Here is a 27,087-nt window from a genome sequence, read left to right as displayed (position 1 = left end):
CTGACTGGCAAAGGGGTCTGTGGAACAAAAAAAGGTTAAGAACACCTTCTCTAACCCAAATAGAGCTAAAAGACATATATAGGACACTTCACCCAACAGTATCAGAATACATATACTTCTCTTGTGTACCTGATCATTCTATATAGATAGAACATATCTTGGGTTACAAAGTAGGTCTTAGTAAATTAAACAATATTGAAATAATACAGTGTATCTTCTCCAATCACAATGGAATGAAGGTAGAAATCAATAAAATAGGAAGAACCAGAAAATTCACAAAAAAGTGGAAATTAAACAATACACTGTTAAACAAAAAATGGGCAAAAAAGAAATCACAAGGAAAATACAGAAATACCTTAAGGTGAAGGAAAATAAAAACAAAACGTAAAAGTCAGTCTTGAGAGGGAAATTTATAGTTCAAAAAGCTTACATTAAAAAAGAAGAAATATCTCTTATCAGAGACCTAATTTCACAACTGGAAGAGCTAGGAAAAGAAGAACAAACTAAGCTCAGGGAGCAGAAGGATGCAAATAACGAAGATTAGAGCAAAGATAAATGAATTAGAGTATTTAAAAAAAAATAGACCAAATGAAACCACAAGATGGTTTTTTGAAAAGATAAAAAAAAATCAACAAACCTTTAGCTAGATTGACAAAAAAAATAAGAGAGAGGATACAAATAATTAAAACCAGAACTGAAATGTCATACATACTACTGACCTCCAGAAATATAAAGGATTATGAGAGAATACTATGAAAAACTGTAAGCCAACAAATCAGATAACCTAGATAAAATGGAAAAATTCTTAGAAATACACAAACTATCTATACCGATTCAAGAAGAATAGATGATCTCAACAGACCAATAACAACTAAAGAGATTGAACCAATAATTAAAAACCTTTCAACAAAGAAAAGTCCAGGACCAGATGGTTTACTGATGAATTTTACCAAACCTCCTAAGAAGAATTAATACAAATCCTGCTCAAATTCTTCCAAACATAAAAGAGGAGGAACCACTCCCTAACTCATTCTATGAAAGCCAACATCACCCTCACACCAAAGACAGATGAAGATACTATAAGAAAAGGAAATTACAGACCAATTTCTCTTAAATATAGATGCAAAAATCCTGAACAAAACACTTGCAAACTGATTCCAACAGCATATTAAAATAATTATGCACCATTATGAAGTGGGATTTAACCCAGGCATGCAAGGATAGTTCAATAAAATATAATAAGTAAATATACTACACCACCATTAGAATGAAGGATAAAACCACATGATCATCTCAATTGAGGCAGAAAAGGCATTTGACAAGAGCCAGAAATCCTTCTTGATAAAAACACTTGGAAAACTAGGAGTTGTAGGAAATCTCAGCATGATAAATGGCATATATGAAAAACCCACAGCTAACATCATAATGGACAAAGACTTAAAGCTTTTCCTCTAAGATCAGGAATAAGATGATGATGCCCACTGTCACCACTGTTTTTCAACATTGCACTGGAAGTTCTAGTCAAAGCAATTAGGCAAGAAAAAGCAATAAAAAACATCCAAATTGGACATAAAATGTAAGTATTTCCCTATTTGCAGATGACAAGAGCCTATATATAGAAAATCATGAAAAACTTGAAAAAAAACCCCACTAGAACTAGTAAATGAATTCAACAAAGAGGTTGTGTACAAGATCAATATGCAAAAATTAGTAGTGTTTCTATATACCAGTAATGAACAATCCAAGGAGGAAATGAAGAAACATTCCATTTACAATAGCAACTAAAAGAATCAAATATCTAGGAATAAATTTAAGCAAAGATGTAAATGACTTACATGCAAAAAACTATAAAATATTGTAAAAGAAATCACAGAAGATCTAATAAATGGAAAGGTATTCCATGCTTACAGATTAGAAGTCTAAATATTGTTAAGAAGTGAGTGTTACCCAAAGCAATTTACAGATTTAACAAAATCTCAAACAAATTCCCAACAGCTTTCTCTGCAGAAAATGAAAATTCAGTCATTAAATTTATGTGGAAGGGTGAGGGATCCTAAATAGCCAAAATCTTCTTGATTTTCCTTTACAACATAGTCTTGTTATCAAATAGGATTACAAAAGAAATGCTAGAGAAAGTGGGTAGAAGTAAAAATTATTTGAAGCTGTTTGTGGAACTATTTTAAACTTAGGTAGACAATAAAAGAGTCATGAATATTCTTTCCAAATGAACAAATGCATTTTATTGCACATAGCATATTATTTGCTTCATTTGTGCATATACAAGTAGCTTCAAGAGATTTCCATAGTTAACACTATATGAAACAAATCTGTTTCATTAATTACAATTGTGAAAAAAATGTTAATAGCTGTGGTCTTTTTTGCCCAATTAGAAAGAATCCTTTTTATTTTTATGAAAGTTGGGAAAGTTACATAATGTGATTAATTCATTGTATATAATTCTTTCTGTCACCAGAAACAAATTTGGAAAATATTTTGAATGTTCCTAAGATGACAGTTTGTAATAAAGGTGACATCTCCAGATCAGTATTAGTTTAGTTTCCTGAGCACTAAAACAAAAATTAATTGGTTGCCTTAATCAACGGGAATTTATTGGCTCATGGTCTTGAAGCTAGGTTAAGCCCAACATCAAGGCATCATCAAGGTGATGCTTTCTCCCAGAAGACTGTGGCATTCTGGGACTGGCTGATGGAGATTCTTAGTCTTTTGCTTTTCTTTCACATGGCAATTCACGTGACGGCCTCTCCTGGCTTTTCTTCTGGGTTCTGTTGACTTCTGGCTTCTGGTTTCTCCCCCTATGGCTTTTTCTCTCTTTGGCACACCTTATAAGACCTTCAGTAATAGAATTAAGGTCATCCTGATGCATTAACGGAAGTTACATCATTGAAAGGTCCTATTTGCAAGAGTTCATACCCATTGAAATGGATTAAGCTTAAGAATGTGTTTTTCAGGCCTACATAGCTCATAGCTCCAAGCCACCACAGAAAGTATGAAAGTTTTAAGTAGAAATGATATTAAAACAATTGCCAATTTCAAATCAGTTACCTTAATATTTGAATTTGTTCAAATATCAAATTCCTTGGACTACATGTCAGAAAAGATTCAGCAGTGGATTCAGTGAGCTGCAGCTTCATTTCCCAAAAGCAACACAAGTCATTCAAGAAAAAAAATCTATATTACATAAAAATTTTTACACTCCTTTATGGAAAACTAAAAATCAGGAGAAATGAAATTCATGTTATTTTAAAACTAGACAACAGCATGGTATTTAGTTTTATATTAGCAGTTTTCAGTTTGGTTGATCCCAACGCTATTTTCAATAGATGAAACGGTTTCCCCAAATTCTTCTTGAGTGAAAATTGAGGGAAAGAATTTTAAAACGGGACAACTAACAAGATACAATCAACCTTATTTTTTAGTTTGAGTTCTTTGGTCAATTAATTCTTTGTAACATGTAGATCTGATTTCTGGAATGATCATTGATAGACTTCAACTACCTTTTGAAGGGAATGGATGCTTATCAATTCAAACATAATGTATTCTCCAGGGTTGGTAATAACTAGGATATGTTCTGATTTGCATAGATCAAATTCAGTTTAGGTTGTTGTATTGGCATAATTATTAACAGCATTCCCTTTTACCCTCAATGTGCCCCAGTTTGGATAATAATAGTCATCCTTGTCATTATGAATGTACATCATTTTAGGAACATTTTAAATATTTTCCTGATTTGCAAAATTGGAGAATTCTGTGGAGGAACTATGCATGGAAGTCATGTTTTTCTCTTACATGAGCTCCTTGTGTACAGGAACACATCCTTTATGTATGCATATTTAGTTACTGTGCCTGCCTGGCCCAGGTCTTGCCTATAGTAGGCCCTCAATAAATGGTGGATGAATGAATAAATAATTTAAGAAAAACAGTTTTCACAAAGTCCAATATTGTAGCAAGGCAATGGTCATTTCAGGGAGCTTTCAAAAAACAATGAGACTAAAACAAAAAAAGCAGATTGATTTGGTCAGTGAGTTGACTCTGTGGCAAAAAATCAACATGGTATTTCTCACAATTGTCTGTGGCTTAAAATTAATCAATTCAGATCCACCTATGTCAAGGATTGAATCATGTCACCCACAAAACGCATGATCATTTGCCAGCCCCTGGTGCTCTGGATGTGAACCCATTTGTAAAGATGTTATTAAGATGTGGCCAAACTGAAAGAGCATGGGCCCTGATCTAATGTGTCTGAAGTCTTTATAAGCAAAGGAAATTGGATACAAAAGAAGGAGCGGAAGGGAGCAGTCAGAAGCTAGAAATCAACAGAACCTGAAGGAAAAGGAGAAAGGTGCCACCATGTGACAGAAAATCCTAAGAACCTCAGATTGCCAGCCAGCCTAAAGATACTGACCCCAGGAAAAAGGAAGTCTTCCAGCCTCTGGAACTGGGGACCAATAAATTCTTGTTGTTAAGCCAACCCATTTTATGGTGCTTGTTTCAGCAGTCAGGAATCTAAAACAACCTGCAATCCAGGAACCCCACTCTGTACTCCTGTTTCCATGCTATTTGAGACACAAGAAGAAATGTGTTCTGAAGGTGAAAGTCTATGTTATATGATTTCTGTGAAGCATGTGGTAATGTTATCACATTAAGAAATGAGGAGCATTAATTATACTTGGTGAAGCAGAAATCTTAATAATGTGTGAAAAGATGATAGGAAAACAGATTAGTGAACTGAATCAGACCTGACTGAAAACGCACCAAAATAAAATTTAAGAACCATTTCTTATTTTAGTGCTGTATTACTCCTTCCTGGATGCTAATTAATGGAAACTCAGTGGTAAGTGACAGGGCTTTTATATTATGTCTTTCTGGTTGCCTTTCCTGAAGGCCAAATGCAGAGCACAAATAGATTGCCATACAGAGGAGGACTCCTGTGCCGATGGCCCCATGTTCTAGTCTTAACCGAAACCCCAAGGATATGGGCCAGTTAGCATAGTCCTTGGCATCAACCTTTATGATGAAGCAGAGCCCCAACCCTCTTAGAAACCATTCATGACTCTGTCATTTACAAATGATTCCAAGCCCCTGATCAATTTATTTTTATTTATGCTTTACTCTCTTGGGTAAATGAGTTCTAGAAGTATATTGTTTAATACGTGAAGGAGAATTTCCTATCACTTGTTAGATTTACTAGGTTTGAATGGATGCTTCACATCCTGGAATCCTGAGATTTATTTGCTGGGTAGATTTCCCAAACCAGGCCATCCATTAATTTACTTATATGCCAGTATAGAGTGACTTTGTTATTAGACACGTCTGCTTACTCACTTTTCTGTTATTATATTTACTCTTCCCTGTATCACCTCTATCTGTGCCCTCTACTGCTAGATATGTGGCAACCAGACTCATAGACACCAAAACTTTAAGGTTGAATTGGAAAAGAGTTCCTGTTTGGTTTCTCAAACCATTCTAAATGACGACTAACATTTTGTTGGCCATTTGTTTGTTGTTATCAGACCACAAAATCGTTGGAATACCTCACACAATTCTAAGATCCCTTTCCAGGGCTCTGATAGAGTCTAATCCTTTCTGAGGCAAACTTGGGAATGGGAGATTTGACTGAACTCCAGTTCTGATAATTCCTGGACATTTGGACTTGAGCAGTTCATGGGCTCTCCTTCAGTCTCCATTTCTTCATTTTAAAATAAAGATAATAATGCCTCTCAGAGTTACTGTGAAGGGAGAAACTGTAGTAATAAATGCAAGGACCCCTTTTAAATTGGAAATAGTGTTAGTGTGGTATAGTTTGCCTATCTTTTTTACCCAATTTTAATTATGCCCTCCATTTCTTTTCTATCTTTGCACAAGAATTATTTTGGTAGTGGAAAGAAGAACTTTATGATTTGCTATGTACTCATAATATTATTGCCTTTCTGAATTCTCAAATAAGAAGTTCACAAAAGAGCATGTTTTCTCTCATGCTTTTTTGTTAATAAAATAAGTAAACTAATTGATATGAGTGACTTATTTCAAAATCAGTTTATCAAGTTTGTTCTTAAAGAGAGTGTTGCATAATGGAAGTGTGGCTTGAAATTAAGTCTTCCAAGTTCTAATCTTTGCTCTGATGTCCATTTGCTGTGTGACCTTGGGTCAGGTACCTTACCTTTCTAAGTCTGTTTCGTCATTTGATAAGTGGGGTTTACAACATTTATCTCATAAAGATTCTGTGAATGCTTACTGATATTACTGATATGTAAGTTCCCTTTATCTCACACTTTCTTTCATTTTCCTATTACAGAGTCAAGCCAGACTCAGTCTTATCTCCTTCACCCACAAAGAACTGGAGGACTACACAATGAAAATTCACCTTCTTAATAATATTTCTGAGACAATGGTTGTCTTAAAATAACTTTAATATCATCAGAAAAAATTACATTTTTATGATTACAGTGCTGATATTTTGTTTTTGTTTTTTCATTTCTCAATTAAATGTACTGGATACTTAAAATTTATTTTTGAATCATACAAATATGTTACACAATATATTTGGTTCATAGTAATGCAATCATACAGTATTTGTCCTTTTGTGTCTGCCTTGTTTTGCTCAACATAATATCCTCCAGGTTCATCCATGTTGTCATAGGCTTTATGACTTCATTTCTTTTTACAGCTGCGTAATATTCTATCATGTGAATAGACCAAAATTTAGTTTATCCATTCATCTGTTGATGGACACCTGGGTTGTTTCCAACTTTTGGCAATCATGAATAATGTCACTATGAACATCATTGTGCAGATATCTGTTAGTGTCACTGCTCTCAGGTCTTCTGGATACATACCCAGTAGTAGTATTGCAGGGTCATGTGGTATCTCTATATACAACTTCTTTAGGAACTGCCAAACAGTCCTCCACAGTGGCTGTGCCATTCTGCATTCCCACTAACAGTGAATAAGTGTTCCTATCTCTCTACATCCTCTCAAACACTTTAGTTCTCTGTCTTTTTAATGGTGGCCATTCTGATATGTATAAAATGATACCCCATTGTAGTTTTGATCTGCATCTCCCTAATCATTAATGATACTGAGCATGTCTTCATGTTTTTGCCATTTGTACTTCTTCTTTGGACAAATGTCTAGTCAGGTCATTTACCCATTTTTTAATTGGGTCGTTTGTCTTTTTATTGTTGAGTTGTACATCTCTTTATATATCCTGGACATTAAACCCTTATCAGATATGTGATTTCCAAATATTTTCTCCCATTGAGTTGGCTGCCTTTTCACCCTTTTGACAAAGTTCTGTGAGGTGCATAAGTGTTTAATTTTGAGGAGGTCCCATTTATCTATTTTTTCTTTTGTTGCATGTGCTTTGGATGGAAGGTCCAAGAAACCTCCATCTACTACAAGGTCTTGAAGATGTTTCCCTATGTTTTCTTCTAGTAGTTTTTTTTTAAGATTTATTTATTTATCTATTTCTCTCCCCTTCACCCCCCACCCCAGTTGTCTGTTCTCTGTGTCTATTTGCCGTGTCTTCTTTGTCCGCTTCTGTTGTTGTCAGTGGCATGGGAATCTGTGTTTCTTTTTGTTGCGTCATCTTGCTGTGTCAGCTCTCCGTGTGTGTGCAGTGCCATTCCTGGGCAGGCTGAACTTTCTTTCGCACTTAGTGGCTCTCCTTATGGGGCACACTCCTTGCACGTGGGGACACCCCTGCGTGGCACAGCACTACTTGCACGTATCAGCACTGCACATGGGCCAGCTCCACATGGGACAAGGAGTCCCGGGGTTTGAACCGCAGACCTCCCATGTGGTAGACGGATACTCTAACCACTGGGCCATGTCCGCTGCCTCTTCTAGTAGTTTTATGGTTTTGGCTTTTATATTTAGGTCTTTGATTCATTTTGAGTAGACTCTTGCATAGGGAGTCAGATAGGAGTCCTCTTTTGTTCATTTGGTTATAGATATCCAGTTGTCCCAGCACCATTTGTTGAAGAGACTGTTTTATTCCATTAACATTAACTTGGTAGGTTTGTCAAATACCAGTTGACTATATAGGTGAGGGTTTATTTCTGGGCTCTCAATTCTATTCCACTGATTGATGTGTCTATCTTTATGTCAGTACCATTCTGTTTTAACTACTGTAGCTTTGTAGTATGTTTCAAGGTCAGGCAGTGAAATTCCTCCCACATTGCTCTTCTTTTTTAGAATGCTTTTGGCTATTTGGGTGTACTTTCCCTTCCAAATGAATTTGGTAATTGCCTTTTCTAATTCTGTAAATAAGCTGTTGGGATTTTGATTGGTATTGCATTGACTCTATAAAGCAGTTTGGGTAAGACTGACATCTTCATGATATTTATTCTTCCAATTCATGAACATGCAATGTCTTTCCATTTGTTTCGGTCTTTTAAAATTTCTTTTAGCATTATTTTGTTGTTTTCTGCATATAGGTCCTGTTCTTTGGTTAAATTAATTCCTAGGTATTTGAGTCTTTTTGTTGCTATTAAAATGGAATTTCCCTCCTGATTTCCTCTTCAGATTGTTCAGTACTGTCTATACCAAAACATTATTAATTTTTGCATGTTGATCTTGTATCCTGCCACTTTGCTGAACTCATTTATTAGCTCAAGTAATTTTGTCATGGATACTTCAGGATTTTCTAAGTACAGAATCATGTCATCCATAAACATGAGAGTTTTACTTCTTTTCCTATTTGGATGCTTTTAAATTTCTTTTCTTGTGTAATTGACTCAGCTAGAACTTCTAGTACAACATTGAATAACAATGGTGACAGTGGGCATCCTTGTCTTGTTCCCGATCTTAGAGGGAAAGCTTTCAACCTTTCCCCATTGAGTATGATGTTGGCTGTGGGTTTTTCATATATGCCTTTTATCGTTTTGAGGAATTTTCCTTCTATTCCTGTCTTTTGAAGTGTTTTTATCAAAAAAGGATGCTGGATTTTGTCGAATGCCTTTATTTGCTTTGATTGAGATGATCATCTGATTTTTCCCCTTCACTTTGTTAATGTGGTGTATTACATTGATTGATTTTCATATGTTGAACCAGTCTTGCATACCAGGAATAAATCCCACTTGGTCGTAATGTATAAGTCTTTTGATAAACTGTTGGATTTGATTTGCAAGTATTTTGTTGAGAATTTTTTCATCTACGTTCATTAGAGAGATTGGTCTGTAATTTTCTTTTCTTGTAGTATCTTTTTCTGGTTTTGGTATTAGTGTGATGTTGGCATCATAAAATGTGTTGGGCAATTTTCCCTCCTCTTCAATTTTTTGGAAGAGTTTAAACAGGATTGGTGTTAATTCTTTTTGAAATGTTTGGTAGAATTCACCTGTGAAGCCATCTGGTCCTGGGCTTTTCTTTGCTGGGAGATTTTTAATGACAGATTCAATCTCCTTAAGTTAAGTTCTTGTATTTCTTGCAGCATCCGTGTAGGTTGGTTGTGCATTCCTAGGAATTTGTCCATTTCATCTAGGTTGTCTAGTTTATTGGCACACAGTTTCTCATAATATCCTCTTTCGATTCTTTTTATTTCTGTGGGGTCAGTTGTAACTTCCACCTCTTCATTTCTGATTGTATTTATTTGCATCTTCTTCTCTGTTTTGTTCCTTGCCAGTCCAGCCAGGTGGTTGTCAACTTTATCGATCTTCCCAAAGAACTAGCTTTTGGTTTTGCTGATTTTCTCTATTGTTTTTTTAATTTATTGAAATATATCACTCATACATAAACGTACATAAACAATAAGTGTATAATTGTTGTGAACTTACAAAACAAACATATATAACATCAAACAAACATAGATAACATCTCACCCTAAAACCAATAACTTGCATTGTTTTTAAACCTTTCTAACTAATAATTAAAGAGCACTGTCAAAATATTGCTACCAAAAATATTTTCCCCTAACCAATCCTATTATTATCTTTATATGATTTTTATATGTACATACATAAATAATTAAGTGTATAGTAAAAGTTGTGAACTCACAAAGCAAACATGCATAACATCATACCGGGGTCCCATACATCAACCCTCCACCAACACCTTGCATTGTCATGAGACATTTGTTACAAATTATGAAAGAATATTGTCAAAATCTTACTACTAATCATAGCCCTTATCTTACATTTGCTATATTTTCCCCCCAACCCACCCTGCTAATATTTTTTAAATATATTTTTTTATGACAGAAGTCGTAAACTTATAAAACAATCATGCACATGTGCAGAATTCCCAAACACCACCACTCCATCAATATACAACAATGTGGTATGTCATTTGCTACAGATAAAATAATATCATCTGATTGTTACCTTGTCCATAGTGTACATTTGGCTCATATTTTCCATACTACCTCAGTATCAACACAGTACATCTTTCACATAGATGCAAGAATATTATATTATTACTACTAACCACAGTCCATAGGTCAATCCAACTGTATTTTTCCCATGCTTCTCCATACTCCCAACATCCTGCAGTAGTGATATACATTTGCTCTAGCTAACAAAGGACACTCTTGCATCTGTACCATCAACCACAATTCTCATCCACCTCTTGGTTTACTGTGCTATCCAGTTCCTAGATTATTCTCTAGCCTTCTGTCAATTGGCATTTACATAACTAGACTACCATTTTCAGTCATATCCCCATTTATAAGCTAGCTGTTACTCACTGTGTGTTACAATCCACTCTATACATTTCCATACCTTTACAGTAAAGCTAATTAAAACATCAGTAGTCCATGCAGCCCTTTTCTTATCTCCTTTAAGAATCCACCATCTACCACCAGGTCTTGGAGATATTTTCCTACAATTTCTTCTAAAAGTTTTATGGTTCTTGCTTTTATTTTTAGGTTTTTTTTAATCCATTTTGAGTTAATTTTTGGATAAGATGTGAGATAGGGGTCCTCTTTCCTTCTTTCAGCTATGGATGTCCAATTCTTTCAGCACCTTTTGTTGAATGAAGTGTTCTGCCTGAGTTGTGTGACTTTGACAGGCTAGTCAAAAATCACTTGACCATACCTGTGAGGGTCTGTTTCTGAACCATAAATTTGGCTCCATTGGCCTATTGTGTCTGTCTTTAAGCTAGTACCATGCTGTTTTCACCACTATAGGTAGGTATTATGATTTAAAGTCTGGAGATGAGGGTTCACTTTTCCTTTTTATGATGTTTCTGGCTATTCAGGACTCCTTACTCTTCCAAATAAATTTAATGATTGTGTTTTCAATTTTTTCTTTAATGCTGGTGAAATTTTTGGGGATTGCATTAAATCAGTATATCAACTTGAGTAGAACTGACATATTTAGTCTTCCAATCCATGAGCATGGAATGTTCTTCCAGTTATTTAGGGCTTTTTTGATTTTACATTGAGTTGCAGTTTTCTGAATACAAGTGCTTTACATCATTGGTTAAGTTTATTCCTGTCTATTTGAGTTTTATCTGTCATATTTTATTTTCACCACTCTTTTGACAATTTTAGTTACTTTTATTGATATAATCTTCATTTCTAGATTCTCTTCCAGACCCCTCTCTCCTGTCTTTTCTTTTCAGGCTCTAGCATACCCTTTAATATTTCCTGAAAATCTGGTCTCTTGCTTAGAAATTCTCTCAGTTTCTGTTTATCTGTGAATATTCTAATTTCACCTTCATTTTTGAAAGGCAGTCTTGCCAGATATAAGATTCTTGGGTGGAAGTTTTTCTCTTGTAGTATCTTAAATATATCAGACCATTGTCTTCTTTTCTCCATGGTTTCTGGTGAGAAGTCAGCACTTAATCCTATTGGATATCCCTTATATGTTATGCATTGCTTTTCTCTTGCTTATCTCAGAATTCTCTCTTTGCCTTTGGCCTTTGACATTCCGATGAGTATGTGTCTTGGAGTTGGTCTATTTGAATTTTTTCAGATGGGAGTATGTTGTGATTCTTGGACAGGGATATCTATGTCCTTCAATAGGGCTGGGAAATTTTCTACCATTATTTCTTCAAATACTCCTTCTGCCCCTTTTTCCTTCTCTTCTCCTTCTGGGACACCCATGACATGTATGTTTGCATGCCTTTAGCTATCATTTAGTTCCCTGAGACCTTGTTCAATTTTTTCCATTGTTTTCTTCATCTGTTCTTTTGTATGTTCACTTTCAGGGTCCATTTCTTCAAGCTCACCAATCCTTTCCTCTGCCTCCTCAAATCTGCTATTATATGATTCCAATGTTTTTTAAATTTCATTTATTGCACCTTTCATTCCCATAAGATCTTCTATTTTTCCATGTATGCTTTCAAATTTTTTGTGCTCATCCAATGTCTTCTTAATATCCTTAATCTCTTTAGCAATCTCATTGAATTTATTAAGGAGATTTGTTTGAACATCTATAATTAGTTGTCTCAACTCCTTTATGTCATCTGGAGACTTATCTTGTTCCTTTAACTGGGTGATAGCTTCCTGTTTCTTGGTGTGGATTGTAATGTTTTGTTGGTGTCTTTGCATTTGGCTTACTAGAGTATCTATTCTGGGTGCAGTTTTTCTCTTTAGTTTAGGGCTTCCTATCCTTTCTACCTTGCTGATTGTGCAGTAGAAGCTAAGCATGTAGTTGGTGCTGTAAGCTGTGTAGGCTCAAGCTGCCCTCATTGTGCCAGGGACCAATGAAACTTCTTCCAACTTTCTCCTTTGCCAGGGGTAGGGACAGAGTCACAGCTATGTGGAATAATCCAAGTGCAGGCCTAGACTGTAGTTCCCTAGAGAGATTGATGAAGCTTCACATCCCTTTCTCCCCTGCCTGGGGCAGGGATGGAACTGCAGGTGTAGGCAGCAATCCATGCAGCGTGGGTAAAAGATGACCACAGTTGCCCTGGTAGACTTCTGATTTGCACCTGTATAGGCTGGTGCAGGGCTCCTCAGGCTCCTCCCTGCCAGAGGTGGGGCTAAAGCTTAGGCTAGGGCTGCAGACTGATCTGCATGAAAGAAACCAGTTCCTGCCAACACTGAGAGTTTCAGTCAGCCTGGCTTCCCCTCAGGCTGGGAGTGGAGTCAGAATGGGGGCTACTGGCCTCTTTCTGACTTGGGCTGGTTCACACCCCAGCTGTTCCCAGGGTTATATCTTAGCCAGCTAAGTCTACCAATCAGCAGCCAAAATCAGCAGCCAACAGGCTCCTCCTCCCCTGTTTCTGGGAAATGGAGCTTCCAATTCCAGTCACAGAACAGCTCCAGGGCAGCTCCTGCCACCCAAGTAGGATAGTCACTGGCCTCCAAGACTCAGCCAGTAATTTCCTTGAGAGGCTGGTGCAGGTCCCCGCAGCTTCCTCCCTGCTGGAGGTGGCACCGGGGCCTAAACTAGAGCTGCAATATGATCTGTATGGAAAGAAGTCAGTCCCCACCAGCACTGGGATTTTCCCCTCATGCCAGGTGCAGAGTTAATATGGTGGCTCCCGGCCTCTTTCTGACTTGGACAGGCTCAAACTTTAGCTGGTCTTAGCCCACTGAATTTACTCATCAGTAGCTGAAATTGGTGCCCAACCATCTCTTCCTCCCTTATTTTGGGGAAGTAGAGCTTTCAATTCCAGCCATGGAATAGCTCCCACAGCCGCTTGTGCCTCCAGTGGGGGATGGGCACCAGCCTCCATGGCATGGAGTGCTCTACTTATGAGTCTTCTCGGCAGACAGGCAGTCTCCTCCTTCCACTCTTTTGAGGATGTTATAGGATGCTCTTCTGGCCTCCTGGAGCCCCGACACAGGTGCTTCAGCTAGCTTCAGAGAGCTCTGGGTGTTTGCTAACTGCCCTGTAGGAGTAGCTGACTCTAGGAGCTTCTTACTCCACTGCCATCTTGCTGGTTCTCCTCTCTATTGTTTTATTGCTCTCAATTTCATTTATTTCTATTCTAATCTTTATTATTTCTTTCCTTCTGCTTGCTTTGGGGTTGGTTTGCTGTTCTTACTCTAGTTTCTCTAGTTGTTCAGTTAAATCTTTGAGTTTAGCTTTTTCTTCTTTTTTAATATAGGCATTTAGGGCTATAAATTTCTCTCTCAAGACTGCCTTCACTGTGTCCCATAAATTTTAATATGTTCTGTTCTCGTTTTCATTTGTCTCAATATATTTCCTGATTTCACTTGCAATTTCTTCTTTGACCCACTGATTATTTAGGAGTATTGTTGAGGTTCCACACATTTGCGAATTTACTTTTTTCCTATTATTGATTTCTAGTTTCATTCCATTATGATCTGAGAAGGTGCTTTGTATAATTTCAATCTTTTTATATTTATTGAGAGCTGCATTTTGCCCTAACATGTGGTCTATCCTGGAGAAAGATCCATGGGCACTTGAGAAGAATGTATAATCCACTGAGTATGGATGCAGTGTTCTGTATGTCTGTTAGGTCTAACTTGTTTATCATATTGTTCAAATTCTTTGTTTCCTTGTTGATCTTCTGTCTAGTTGTTCTATCTAATGATGTGAATGGGGTGTTGAAGTATCCAACAATTATTGTAGTAATGTCTATTTCTCCCTTCACTTTTCCCAGTTTGTCTCATGTATTTTGGGGTACCTGGTTAGGTACATATATATTTATGACTGTTAAATCTTCCTGGTTAATTGACCCTTTTATTAATATATAATGGCCTTTTGTGTCTCATAATTTTTTTGCACTTAAAGTCTCTTTTGTCTAATATTTATACAGCTACCCCTGCTCTTTTCTGGTTGCTATTCATGTGGAATATCTTTTCCCAACCTTTCACTTTCAATGGTGTGTATACCTGGGTCTAAGGTGAGTTCCTTGTAAGTAGTATATGGATGGTTCACATTTTTTATCCATTTTGGCAGCCTGTATCTTTTGATTGGGGAGTTTAATCCATTCACATTCAAAGATATTACAGTAAATGCACTGTTTACTTCCTCCATTTTATTCTTCGTTTTTCATATGTCATATCTTATTTTTGTCTGTCTTTTTACTCTTTTGGTTATCCTTTCTGCTATTCTTTCTTCTATACTCTCCTTCAAGCCTGTCTCTCCTGTCTTTTTCTTTCAGGTTCTAAGGCTTCCTTTAATATTTCCTTCAAAGGTGGATTATTTTTTGCAAACTCTCTTAATTCCTGTTTGTTTGTGAATATTTTATACTCACCTTCATATTTGAAGGACAATTTTGCTGGATAGAAAATTCTCAGCCAGCAGTTTTTCTCTTTTAGTATCCTTATTGTATCATACCATTGTCTTCTTACCTCCATGGTTTCTGAAGGAAAATCTGTGCTAAGTCTTACTGGACATCCCTTATATGTGATGGTTTGCTTCTCCCTTACTGCTCTGAGAATTTTCTTTTTATCTTTGAGGTTTGACATTCCAAGTAGTATGTGTCTTGGAGTAGATCTATTCAGATTTATTCTGATTGGGGTACGGTGTGCTTCTTGGACATTTAAGTTCGTTTCTTTTGTGAGAGTTGGGAAATTTTTAGTTCCAATTTCTTTAAATACTCTTTCTGTCCCTTTTCCCTTATCTTCTCCTTCTGGAACTCCCACAACACATATGTTGTTGCATTTGGTGATGTCATTCAACTCTCTGAGCCTCTGCTCAATTTTTTCCATTCTTTTCTATCTTCAATTTTAGCTGTTCTGTCTTTGGTATCACTTATTCTTTCTTCTATCATTTTGAGTCTGCTATTATGTGCCTCAAATGTGTTTTTTTATCTTACCTATTGTGTCTTTTATTCTCATGAACTTTGTTACTTTTCTGTTCAGGATTTCAAATTCTTCTTTGCACTCACTCAATGTCTTCTTTGTTTAAAACATTTATTTATTTCTCTCCCCCCACCCCAGTTGTCTGCTCTCTGTGTCCATTCACTGCATGTTCCACTGTGTTCACTTGTATTCTTGTCAGTGGCACTGCAAATCTGTGTCTCTTTTCATTGCATCATCTAGCTGTGTCAGCTCTCCGTGTGTGCAGTGCCAGGCTGCACATTTTTATGTGGGGCAGCTCTCTCTATGGGGCACACTCCTTGTGCGTGGGGCTCCCCTACACGAGAGACACCCCTGTATGGCATGGCACTCCTTGTGCACATCAGCGCTGTGTGTGGGCCAGCTCATCACACGGGTCAGGAGGTCCTCGGTTTGAACTCTGAACCTCCCGTATGGTAGGTAGATGCTCTATCAGGAGAGCCACATCTGCTTCCCTCAATGTCTTCTTGATATCATTTATCTTTTTAACCATATTGTCTTTAACTCATTAATTTCATTTTGGAAAATTTGTGTGCATCTCACTGATTAGTTCTTTCAAATTCTTCATCTCCTCTGGGACTTTATTATATTCCTTCTCAAGGGCCATGTTTTCTATTTTCTTAGTATGGCTCATAATTTTTTTGCTGATTTCTAGGCATATGATAGGATGTAGTTTACTCAGATGCTCAATTTCTTTCTCTTTTTTAGAGATTTAGTGGCAGAAGGCTGTATGTTACCACTGCTCTCTACTTCTTGGCTCAACCTGGATTTCTAGGATTGTCCTGCTGGTTGCTCAAAACTGAGCACTGGACACAGAAATTGGTTGTAGAGTCACTTCTTAGGCCTTGGGGAGGGAGACTATAGAAGTCAGAAAAAAAGCTTGTCTCCTTATTTTTAATTTTCTTGCATGCACTTCCCTGCTCTACCAGCAGATGGCACTCTTTTGCAGCTCTCAGTTCAATGTGTGATCAGCGTATATTTGTTGCAACACAGACCAGATCATTGTGATAGAGCTTTCTGTCTAGAAGCCATAAGCCTTGTAATTCAAACTTTCTCTGTGACAGTTCTCCAGCCTTATCTGGTAGCCCCCTCCCTTTTTCCGGGTTGGAAATATGTTCAATCCCTCTGAGCCCTCAATAATCAGTCCCTGTTAGTAAAGGAGGAGATTGGAAGGGTTGCATATCTTTAGTTTCTCGCTGGCTCCAAGGCAAAAAATGGCACAGCCCCACCTGGCTTGTAAGGGGTCTTGGGACACAGCAGACCAAATTTCTGAGCCAAAAGTTGAGATAGCCTTAGACTATGACCTTCTCTCTCCTCTTTCCTTGGGCATTCTCAATAATTAGTACCAGCTAGAAGAGAGGGAGGTTGAGAGGGTCAGATTTCTCCAATCTTTATCCGCTCCCAGGACAAACTGCTGTGTGGTCCCACCTGGCCTGGAAGGGCTTGTGGGACACAGCAGACCAAATTTGTGGATCAGAAGCTGAATCAGCCTTAGGCTATGTTCCTCTCTTTACCCTTTTGGTGTGGTAGATCCCTGGAGCCCACTTTGCGTATAGCTGCAGGCCCAGAGGTCCAAGAATCCTGAAGTGTCTACAGTGTGGAGGATGGTGTGGCAGCAACAGCCACTGGTTCCAACCCACAGTTCTGTCTTCATGATCTCCTTTCTTTGACCCTCTCCCCTCTGGGTGGTGTCCAGCCCTCACCTGGTGTCCTAAACCCTGGAAGATCTTTTTCTAGGCTGTTTCTGTTTGTCCTCTAGCTATTTTTCTGGAGGAGTAGAGAGTCCTGTGTCTTTCTAGTCCATTGTAGCAGTTTGATATGGTTGTGAATTCCAAAAATAGATACTGGATTATGTTTGTAATCTGCTCCGTACCTGGGCATGATTGAATTACAATTGGGGCTTTGATTGGGCCATGTCTTTAGGATGTCAAGTCCCCACCCTTGTTGGGTGTGGACTTACAGATAAAAGGCATGGCAAAAAAAAGAGTTGAGGGGTTTTAGATGATGGAGTTTTAATGTTGGAGTCTGATGCTGAAGCCTTAAGCTGGAGCCCCAGGAAGTAAGCTCAGAGAAGAAAGAAGCAAGCCCCAGGAAGAGAGAAAACCTGAACCAGAGAGAAGAAAGACCCTGGAAGGGAGGAACCTAGGAAGCCTGAAACTTCATAAATGTTGGCAGTCATCTTGCTCCAACACGTGAAAATAGACTTTAGTGAGGGAAGGAACTTATGCTTTATGGCTTGGTATCTGAAAACTCCAAACCAAATAAATACCCTTTATAAAAACTAACTATTTCTGGTATTTTGCATCAGTACCCCTTTGACTGACTAATACAGCCATCTTCCAGGAAATCTACATAGTGCTGATATTTTGAACCCAGGACTTCGCACATGGGAAGAAGTTGCTCAACCATTTGAGCTACACCCACTCCCTTTACAAATTTTTATTCTTTAAAACATGTCATGTCTAAGTTGGAATGTGCAGTGTTCTAGGGTATTCTGAGTATCTCATCCATGATTCTCTTGATAAAAGGGATGGGGAATTTACTGTGTTGGCTAAGACAGTGGGAAGAATATTGACCTAGGCACTGAGTGTACCGTATACTTTTAAAGCATGGGAAAGGCACACTTTCTGAACTTTATGTATGTTATCTTTTTTATAAGAGTTGGATTAGATTATTTTTAAGATCCTTTTTAAATCTTTGAGTCTCTTCTGCATCAATATCCCAAATTTTAAGAGAAGCATTTTGGTATATATCAGGAACTTATTAAGCAATAGATTGAGCCATATGAAATTGCGATTTTTTTCAGCTCAAAATGTCAAATAGATGCAATTTTATATGGCACAATGCAATATTCAATGTCATGTACTTAAGTGTAATAGTTGAAAGAGAATTAACTTAATCTTCCTTTAAAGGACATCCTATAATTTACAAAGAAATATATATATATTTATAAATATAAATCCTATTTTACCAAAGAATTTATAAAAGCACTATTCAAATAAACTTTCCCAAATGCCCTATTTTTTTTTCCTGCTATATGCCTTGATTCTATAGAAGATCCTGCCTGAAAATGATCAATTGTAGTGCAATGCACACCTTCAGGTTTGCTTAAAAAGCCTGTGTATGGTGAAACACATGACAAGCAGCTGGGCTTTCTCATCTTTGCTTTGGATGATAAAGGTTCCCTTCAGATGGAAAATGGGGCAGAGTTGATGGTATTAGGTTTTCAGTTTCAGAGGAAGCAGCATAATAAATCAGTGCATCTAAAAATACATTCTTAGGGAGATTTCTTATTCTCAAACATTTCTTCACTATAACATTGGTTCAATTTGTTAATGATCTAAAAATCCCAGATGTATCCTTTCCAATCCTTACTTTCTCTAACATCTCAGGTGACACTTTGGTCAATTATTTAGTCTGTATACCAAGTTTGCTCAATTGAAAATGCAAATGTTGTTTATCATAATTCTGCTTACATGATAATATATACTATAATCTTGAGAAATTCTATCTGTACAAAGTGCATTGGTTGTGCTTAGTCAGTGAATCATCATGTTTAAGAGTTGTCAAGTTCATGCATCTCTCCTGATTAGTGAACAGATATTTGCTACAATGTTTCTGATATATGATCATTTAGATTCTATTTGAATGCTTCCAGAAATGAGCACCCATTGTGGTGCAAAAGCCACATTTCTTTATTGAATTGTTTTGATATTAAACTTTCTTCCCTCACACCAACTTTTAATCTTCTTCCTGTCAATTCTAACCACTTGCCTTACTTTTTGCTCTTTGTCAAAATAGAACAGATCTACTTTCTCATTCTCATGATAACCATTGAAATATTTAAAGGAAGTTTCATGTTTAAGTTTTTTCTTACTAGAGAAAATATCCTCCAATTCTTAAACTATTTCTAAAATATCTTTCTTTAGAGGTTCTGGCAGCAATGAATGTTTTCCTTTGAATGTGGTGCCAAGAAGTAAAACCTGCACTTCTAGAGAGGCTTGGTCAGTGCAGAAGTCAAAAAGAAAACCACATCTCTTGTTCTGGGACTAAATACTATTTCGATTCAGTGTAAGATTACCTACTTTAAAGTAGTTTCTGCTTCTGGTAATAGCAAAGCAGCTCCTATCAGACCAACATTCCACAGATAATAACTATAAACTATGGATAAAATATCAAAAACAACTATCTGAAGGCACTGGTAAGTGACCTAAAGTAGGCAGAAACAGTAGGGGAGTTGAAATTAAGGAGAATTTCTGGGTGAATTTTTTGTTTTCATCATCTTTTTGCCTGAGGGAAGGCCCTAATCAGCACCATGCTGGATGACTAAACATAGGAGAGATATCTGCAATCTTACTGGCTTGAAGAACCAGAGAAAAGAGCTAGGGGCTACCGTAGCAGATGGAAGGTGAGGAGAAAATTCTAGAAAGTCCGAATCTCTGACTAACTTCTGAACTGTGCAAGTGTAGAGCAGACTCTAGGCAGTCTGCTAAAGCTAAAAGAATGGAGGAGAGATTTCAGTTGCTGACAACTACAGAAGGCAACACCACACACATGGTTTAGAATTTGTGCTAATTAGCTGTCATCTAAAAGAAAATAATCAATAGTCTTCAGAAGAATATAAAAGCATCCAGAGTTCCACAACATATAAATCATAACGTATAGGATGCAATTCAAAATTACTAGACAAAGAAACAGAAAAATGAGATTCATATGTAAAAGGAAATTCAATCAATGGAGATAAAAAATTAGATGACGGAGATGTTGTAATTAGCAGAAAAGGATTTTTTAAAAGCTATTATAACTATGCTCGAAGACATAAAGGAAGATGAAAAGTACAGACTGACAATCAATACTTTTTAAGCCTTGTTATACTAGTAGGAATAAATCCTTATTTGTATTTTTTGTATCCCACATTTTCTCTCTTAGCTACGTGCACATTGTGATAAACTTTAATCAGTGTAGATTAAGCACTGATCCTTCTCAGTCAAAATATTAAAATAATAAATATAACTATGTCTCAAGATCCCATGTGAAATGATAGTTCTTTTATAAACATTTGTAGAGCTTATATTCTGTGTCAAATGTGTTAGATAGTACCTGCCTTTGAACAGTTTATTATTTAAATATGTTTTATGCATTTGCATAGAGTACTAGAATCAATGATATTGAAGCTTTAGCTTCTACAACAAGTCTTAGGAAGAGGGGTACAAAGTGATAAGGAAGTATAGGAATGAAATACTTAGCTCTTTCTGGAGTGCTCAGGGAAAAGAACCTGGAGAAGCTGATATTAGACCTGGGCTTCCAAGTAAGTACCGGAGTTTGCCAGGGAGAGAAAAAGGGACAGTCGTATTATTGGGAGGATCAGTGTGTACAAAGGAAGAGTTATGAAAAGCTAGGGTACCTTCAAAGAGAGGTGTAGTTTGTGAGAAGAGAGCTACGAAATGAGGCTGGAAAGTCCCTTTGGGTCATATTTATGAAGAGCTTGAACCAAACTTGAATGTGGAGACCAAATTTACACTGTCCAGGTCACATAGTAATACATAAATAAAAGAAACAAGTGACAGATAAGGAGAATAGAATGTAAAATTAAATATATCTGTCATATGACTCCCAAATTATACACCCAGGCCATATATGTCTCTTGAACTACAAACCAGAATATTCAGACTGATTAATTAATAATTATCCTTAGATAATCACTTTACATTCATCCATTCATTCAATCAACAAATATTTTTAAACTAATATTCAACAAACTTCACTTATTGCCTCCTCAGATATATGCCTTCTTTCAATCATGAGGTCTTACTTCTTCAGACTTTGTTAACCTATCCCTTTCTCTTTATCTCCTTTGACTATATAAAATAGTATAGAATGTCCTTTCCTTTTGTGTATATTACTGCAACAGTTTCCTAAGTGTGGCTTTCTGGCTCCAGTTTTGCCTTTCTCTTCAATCCATCTTCTTCATAGGGATCCTTCTAAAGAGCAAGTCTAATCTTTCACTTTTCTGTTTGAAACCCATCAAATACTTCCCATTTCTCCTAGGACAAAAAGCCGAGGTCTCTGACACAGCTCGCAAGTCTTGCTTCTGCTTACTTCTTCAGCCACAACCTTACCGTGCCCCTACACTACTGCATGCTCCAGCCAGAATACACATTACGGGCCGTCCCTTCTGCACAAAACACTCTCCCTTCCTCCATCTCTCACTCTGTGTATCTTTAGATCTCATTCTGTGTATCTTTAGATCTCAGTTTAGGCTTTGGGAAACTTTCTTTGGCCCTGCACATTTTCACTTAAAACTGAGCTGAATGTCCCTCAAATGTGCTTCCGTATGCCTGGTGTTTATATGACGCCTAACACTGACCCAGGAACTTGTACCTTCATATTGTTTACTGACACCCTCCGTAAGACTGGCAGCTTCTTGAGCACATTTTATCTATTTCATTTTTCTATTGCAATACCTATTACAGGACATGGCACATAGTAGGCGTTCACTAAGCATTTGTTGAATAATCAAAGTAAAGTGGAGAAGTGAAATGGTCCATATTAGTAATATTTTAAGTAGTTGGGAAGCATAGATTTCTTTCCTCCCCTGGTTTCCTACCAGAATCACTAAACTTAAGTTTTATATGTCAACATTTCCAGAAAAAGCTTCCTTTTAATTTTGCAAAATTCAAGCTAAATACCTATGATTTTAAAACCCAGAAATGGCAAAAAGATATTTACAGAAGAATTTGGAAAGCAAGATAGTTTGGTTGACCTTATATTGAAAAAGTAATTATGTACTTTTTCTGCCAAATGCTACTTTCTGACAAAAATCCTTCTTGTCTCTTCTCCAAAAGTGGGAAGATCCACATGACTTCTCAGGTAGACCCACACAAGGAGGAGGAGGCATGGCCCAAAACTGAGACAGAGACCTATTTAGTGTGAATGTTAAATCTGAAAAATAAAGTAAAATAAAATTAGATTTAAAAAAAAAATTAAATAAATATGGCCAGCTTTCAGAAGCTTGCTCCAGAGGAGTTTGTGTGAATTTCTCTCACTTAGGTGAGAAGGCCTCTCATTGGAGCCAGGCTGAACTATGGATAGCTTTGACAGGTACAATATAAACCAAAATTGAGAGCAATTAGGAATGTAATCAATTATAGATTACTGACTAGAGTATCTCTTCTAAGAGAGAATGTACTTGGGACCGTGACTTTCACTACCATAGGTGGTTACTTCTAGCCACGTATCTGGGGAAAGAAATCACAGTTGAGGGAGCTCAGCAGTAGTACTTCTGCATTCGCTGGTGTGTGGCATGGGTGTACCTGTGCCTGGCTTGTGGGCACCTTCTCAAGCCAGGAAAGAAAAAAAAAAGACACAGTCCAGGTAAACAGACAGCAGAGAATGAGAAGTAGAAGAAAAAAATATGTAAACAAAGGTTTTATTTTGCTGGGAAAATTTGGAAAAGTCATAGTCACACACATTGTAGTTGAAAATACAGAAGGATAAAGTGCAAGGGGACAGTATTTTTTTCCCCAGATATCTCATGACAAGAAGACAACTAGAGCACAGAAAACAGTTTACAATTTATAGCATGTACAGTGTGTACAGCAGAGAAAGAGATTGAGTGAGTCCTTCTTAAATATATTTTGAAGGGAACATATTACATTTCCAGTGGCCTATAAGTCTATAATTGCAGAGATGCCTAGATAGGCGTAAATGTGAAACCAGTATGCATGGTCTTTGGTTATAATCTATTTTGTGCCTATTGCAAATTTCTGTAGCTACAAATATTGATGAGAAGGTTTTTTCACCCCTAATCTCTTGTCATAAAATCTAACATTCTGAGACAGAGTAAGGCAGGCACCTGGTGCCTTGGATGCTAGTGAAATGGATGAGTATAAAGCAAAGACTTCAAACTTAGTTGTTCACCAGTTTGAAATAAAATGAAATGACTGCCAGCACTACATGGGAAATGTGTTCGTTACAAGAACTCTTCTACTACTCTTTAAAATAAAATTGAATATATGATACTTTACTTTTATAATACACTATTTTGCTCTTTTGTTTGTTTCTAATGCAAAGTTAGGTTTATCTTGGTCATTTTCACAGAAAAAATATTTCCTTAAAACCATTCGGACTACATAATAATGGATAATTATCTTCACATTTTCAAAACCAGTACAGTTCCTAAAGACAAATGACATTTGGCTGGCCAATGTTATTTTATTTGCTTTAGAAATTAATTCATAGCATCAAACTATTTTCCTTTAAGGGCATTCAAGTAACATCTCCTTTAGAAAAGTACATCCACACAAAAATATATAGCATAAATGATAACATGTTAGTGGAAATAACAAAAATATTAACAAATAAAATTTTTATCCAGTTACTATTTTATATACTCTGTTAAAACAGACTATTTTTATTTTTGAATCATGTATTAATGAATTTACTTTGAAGATCCATCATTTCAGATGTATATTGATTAAAAATAATATTACAAATATATTTTGATTATGAGCATACTATGTTTTCTTGATATTTTTCAGAATATAGGTGAATAAAAATTTACTTGCAAATTTTAGGAAAACATGCCTCCAAAAAATTTGTTTTATAATATATTCTTTTTGTTGTACACTTATACTATATACTTATATTATACATGAATTGAAGAACTACTGAAATTGCTCCATATTGATAGAAAAGTCAATAAGCTCATAAATTTATATGTAAGCATCAAAAAGTGTTCTCATTGTGTGGAAGAGGGAAAAAAGTATTGCAGGAAAGAGAAAAATAGAAATCATCTGCTTTTTTCTTTGAGGAGAGCTTTTATCCAATCAGAAATTAAACTGGTATGGTATAATTTTGAGTATTGATTTCAATTATAGCAGGTATTTTTCTTCATTCCCAAGGATTTCAAGAAACTCTCTGTTTTCTCTTTATATATTTATCATATATCAGAAAACTGTCAACACTTCATTTGAATAGCTTTGTATAAAAGCATAGATAGATAAAAAAACATTTTATTCAATAATTTTCAAATTGCCATGTCATGAACAACAGATGAGAATGAAAGAAAATAAAAGACAATAGAATTAGGATGAATGAGGGAAACGTACAATATAAAGGTAAGTATAAAAATGGAATGGGGAAGGAAATGGTTTCTTATTAGTATGGTCATCCAAATATGGAAACTCTAAGAATGATAACATATTTGTACTAAATATCTTCAGTAGTATCTTCTGGTTATATTAAGAATGACTCTTTTTATCACATGAAGCTAGAATAAGAAAATACTTCACATACATGTGATGTGCTTGGGATATGTTTATAATAGTCCTTAAATTGGTTTTAATTTCCAAGGCGGTTTTAATTTTCTTTTCCAGAGATCTAAAACGAGTCAAAACGTTTCTTGAATTTCAATGCCTTTTGAATTCGGGAATGTTCAAATATAAGTTAATAATGTTTCTGTTAACCTCACTCAACAACTGGCTCATCATTCATGCGCAGAATGAGGTAAGAAAGAAGCTGAAAGAGATTCTGCCAGAGCAAGAGAGAAACATAAAAGGACAGGCCGCTTACGTCGAACTCACAGCGTTCCCCAGCAAAGGCGACATCACAGAGGCAATGGAATTTGTTGAGTAAGTCCTGGCACAGGCCTCCGTTGAAGCATGGATCAGAGGCACACTCATCAATGTCCTTTTCACACCTTGAAAATAAACAGAAACAGCCAGAATTCAGCACCCTGTTGAATAAATGGGCTGTGAAATTGGGAAAGAAAACATTTGCCTGTATCCATCTCAAACAGCCAATCATATCTATCAATCCCCACACCAATTACATACACATAACAGTGTCAGAGATGTTGCTTTAAATTCCTTTAACGAATTGTGGTTTTGATGGAAGCAATTTGTACACACACACACTCACAGACACACACATACGAGTTAATCAGAATGAGAAAACAGGTGCAAATATTTAGGAACCAAGAGAAACTTGGGCCACGCATCAACTAGTTTCTCCTTCAAGAGCATTAGGTTTACCACCTGACAAACGTCAGTTTCTTAGGGGCACATGGGTACTGTGAGAGGAAGGCTGTATTGCCAACCTGGAGTCCACAGAGCAAACCTACTCCATCAAGTGCTGTCAGGATTCAAATGCATCAGTGCTCACAGCCTAAGGGGAGATGCTCACCAAAGACAGACTAAAAAAATTTTTTTTCTTGCAGAATTTGAATTAGCTTCCTTTGGAATTCCATTCTTAATAAAAAGCAAAAGTAGATGATTAGAAGATTTCACATGCTAATACCTTTATATTATAATAGTTAGTATTTTTTAAAAAATGTTTCAGTAAAATGACTTTCAAAAGCCAAGTTTTCCAAAACCAGCAACATCAATTTTAAGGTAAATTGAAGTTATCCTCCTCCCTGAGACATTGTTGTTCTTTTTCCTGTTTCTCAACCACCAATTTGTTTTTCTGTATGTTCATTGATTAATTCACCAATCACTCCTTAGGCCATTCACTTGATACTTATTTAGCACTGACCATGCACCAAACACTCTGCTGGGAATCGGAAGAGAGCAGTAACTAAGGTATCTATTTTACTTGTGGAAATTCATATAAAATTTTGGCTTTAAGAATATCTACAGAGTAGCTTATAATGTTGAAGTTTGGTGTAAACAATTTTTATTTCCCCCTCAATCTCTCCCCCATCTCCTCCAAAGTAAGACTTGGCATGCATGGGTCACAGACTAATGACTAGGCTTGAAATGAAGAGGGATGAGGTGGCGGGGCAGGGCCAACTAAAGGTACAAGGGAGAGGAAGATTCCTTCCAAGAAAAACAGCTCCTTATCCTGCTGGATACCAAGCATAGCTGAGACATTTTGTTTTGCTTTCTTGGCTTAGGCTTCTGGGCTGGAAGGAGACTTCTCTGATAAGATCTGTGTAAAACTTGACAACTCAAAGGAGCCTGCCAAGCCCTTTCTGCCCTGGGTGGGCCAGAGTGTTCACACCATCCATCACTCACAACTTTCTAGGATGACACTATAAAGTTGAAGGTTTAACTAGGCAGGAGAGAAGGCAATTTATTAGAGGAAATCTCTTCAACATACTTAGACACTTTAGAAGTAACATTGTCTTGACCTTGGGAGATGGTCCAATATTTTTTAGTCTTCCCCTAGCTACTCTTTCTTAACCTATTTAACACATGCAAATTCATTATAAGAGTCATTGGAACTTTCATTAGAAGTTAACTAGTAGAAGGCAAGGAGAAATAAATAAATCCATTAGTATCCAGTGAATTAGCTGATGATGGTTAAGGACTTTGAAAATGCAGAATCTACTGAACATGTGTTCACTGTTTTAGAAGTCAGTTCAA

At 36.6% G+C, this 27,087-nt stretch overlaps 1 protein-coding gene across 1 annotated transcript in view; it reads right to left on the bottom strand.

Annotated features, from left to right (window-relative positions):
• Nucleotides 1–27,087, bottom strand: part of CRB1 (crumbs cell polarity complex component 1) — a 205,581-nt gene that overhangs the window by 26,938 nt on the left and 151,556 nt on the right. The window contains 1 exon segment of the mRNA XM_058309320.1: nt 25,292–25,418. Coding sequence (XP_058165303.1) covers nt 25,292–25,418 — 127 coding nt within the window.

This window comes from Dasypus novemcinctus, chromosome 13, assembly GCF_030445035.2.
Source record: "Dasypus novemcinctus isolate mDasNov1 chromosome 13, mDasNov1.1.hap2, whole genome shotgun sequence".
In the NCBI taxonomy this organism is placed as follows: Eukaryota; Metazoa; Chordata; class Mammalia; order Cingulata; family Dasypodidae; genus Dasypus; species Dasypus novemcinctus.
Note: the sequence above shows the minus strand (reverse complement) of the source record. Positions and strands in the feature narration are given on the sequence as shown.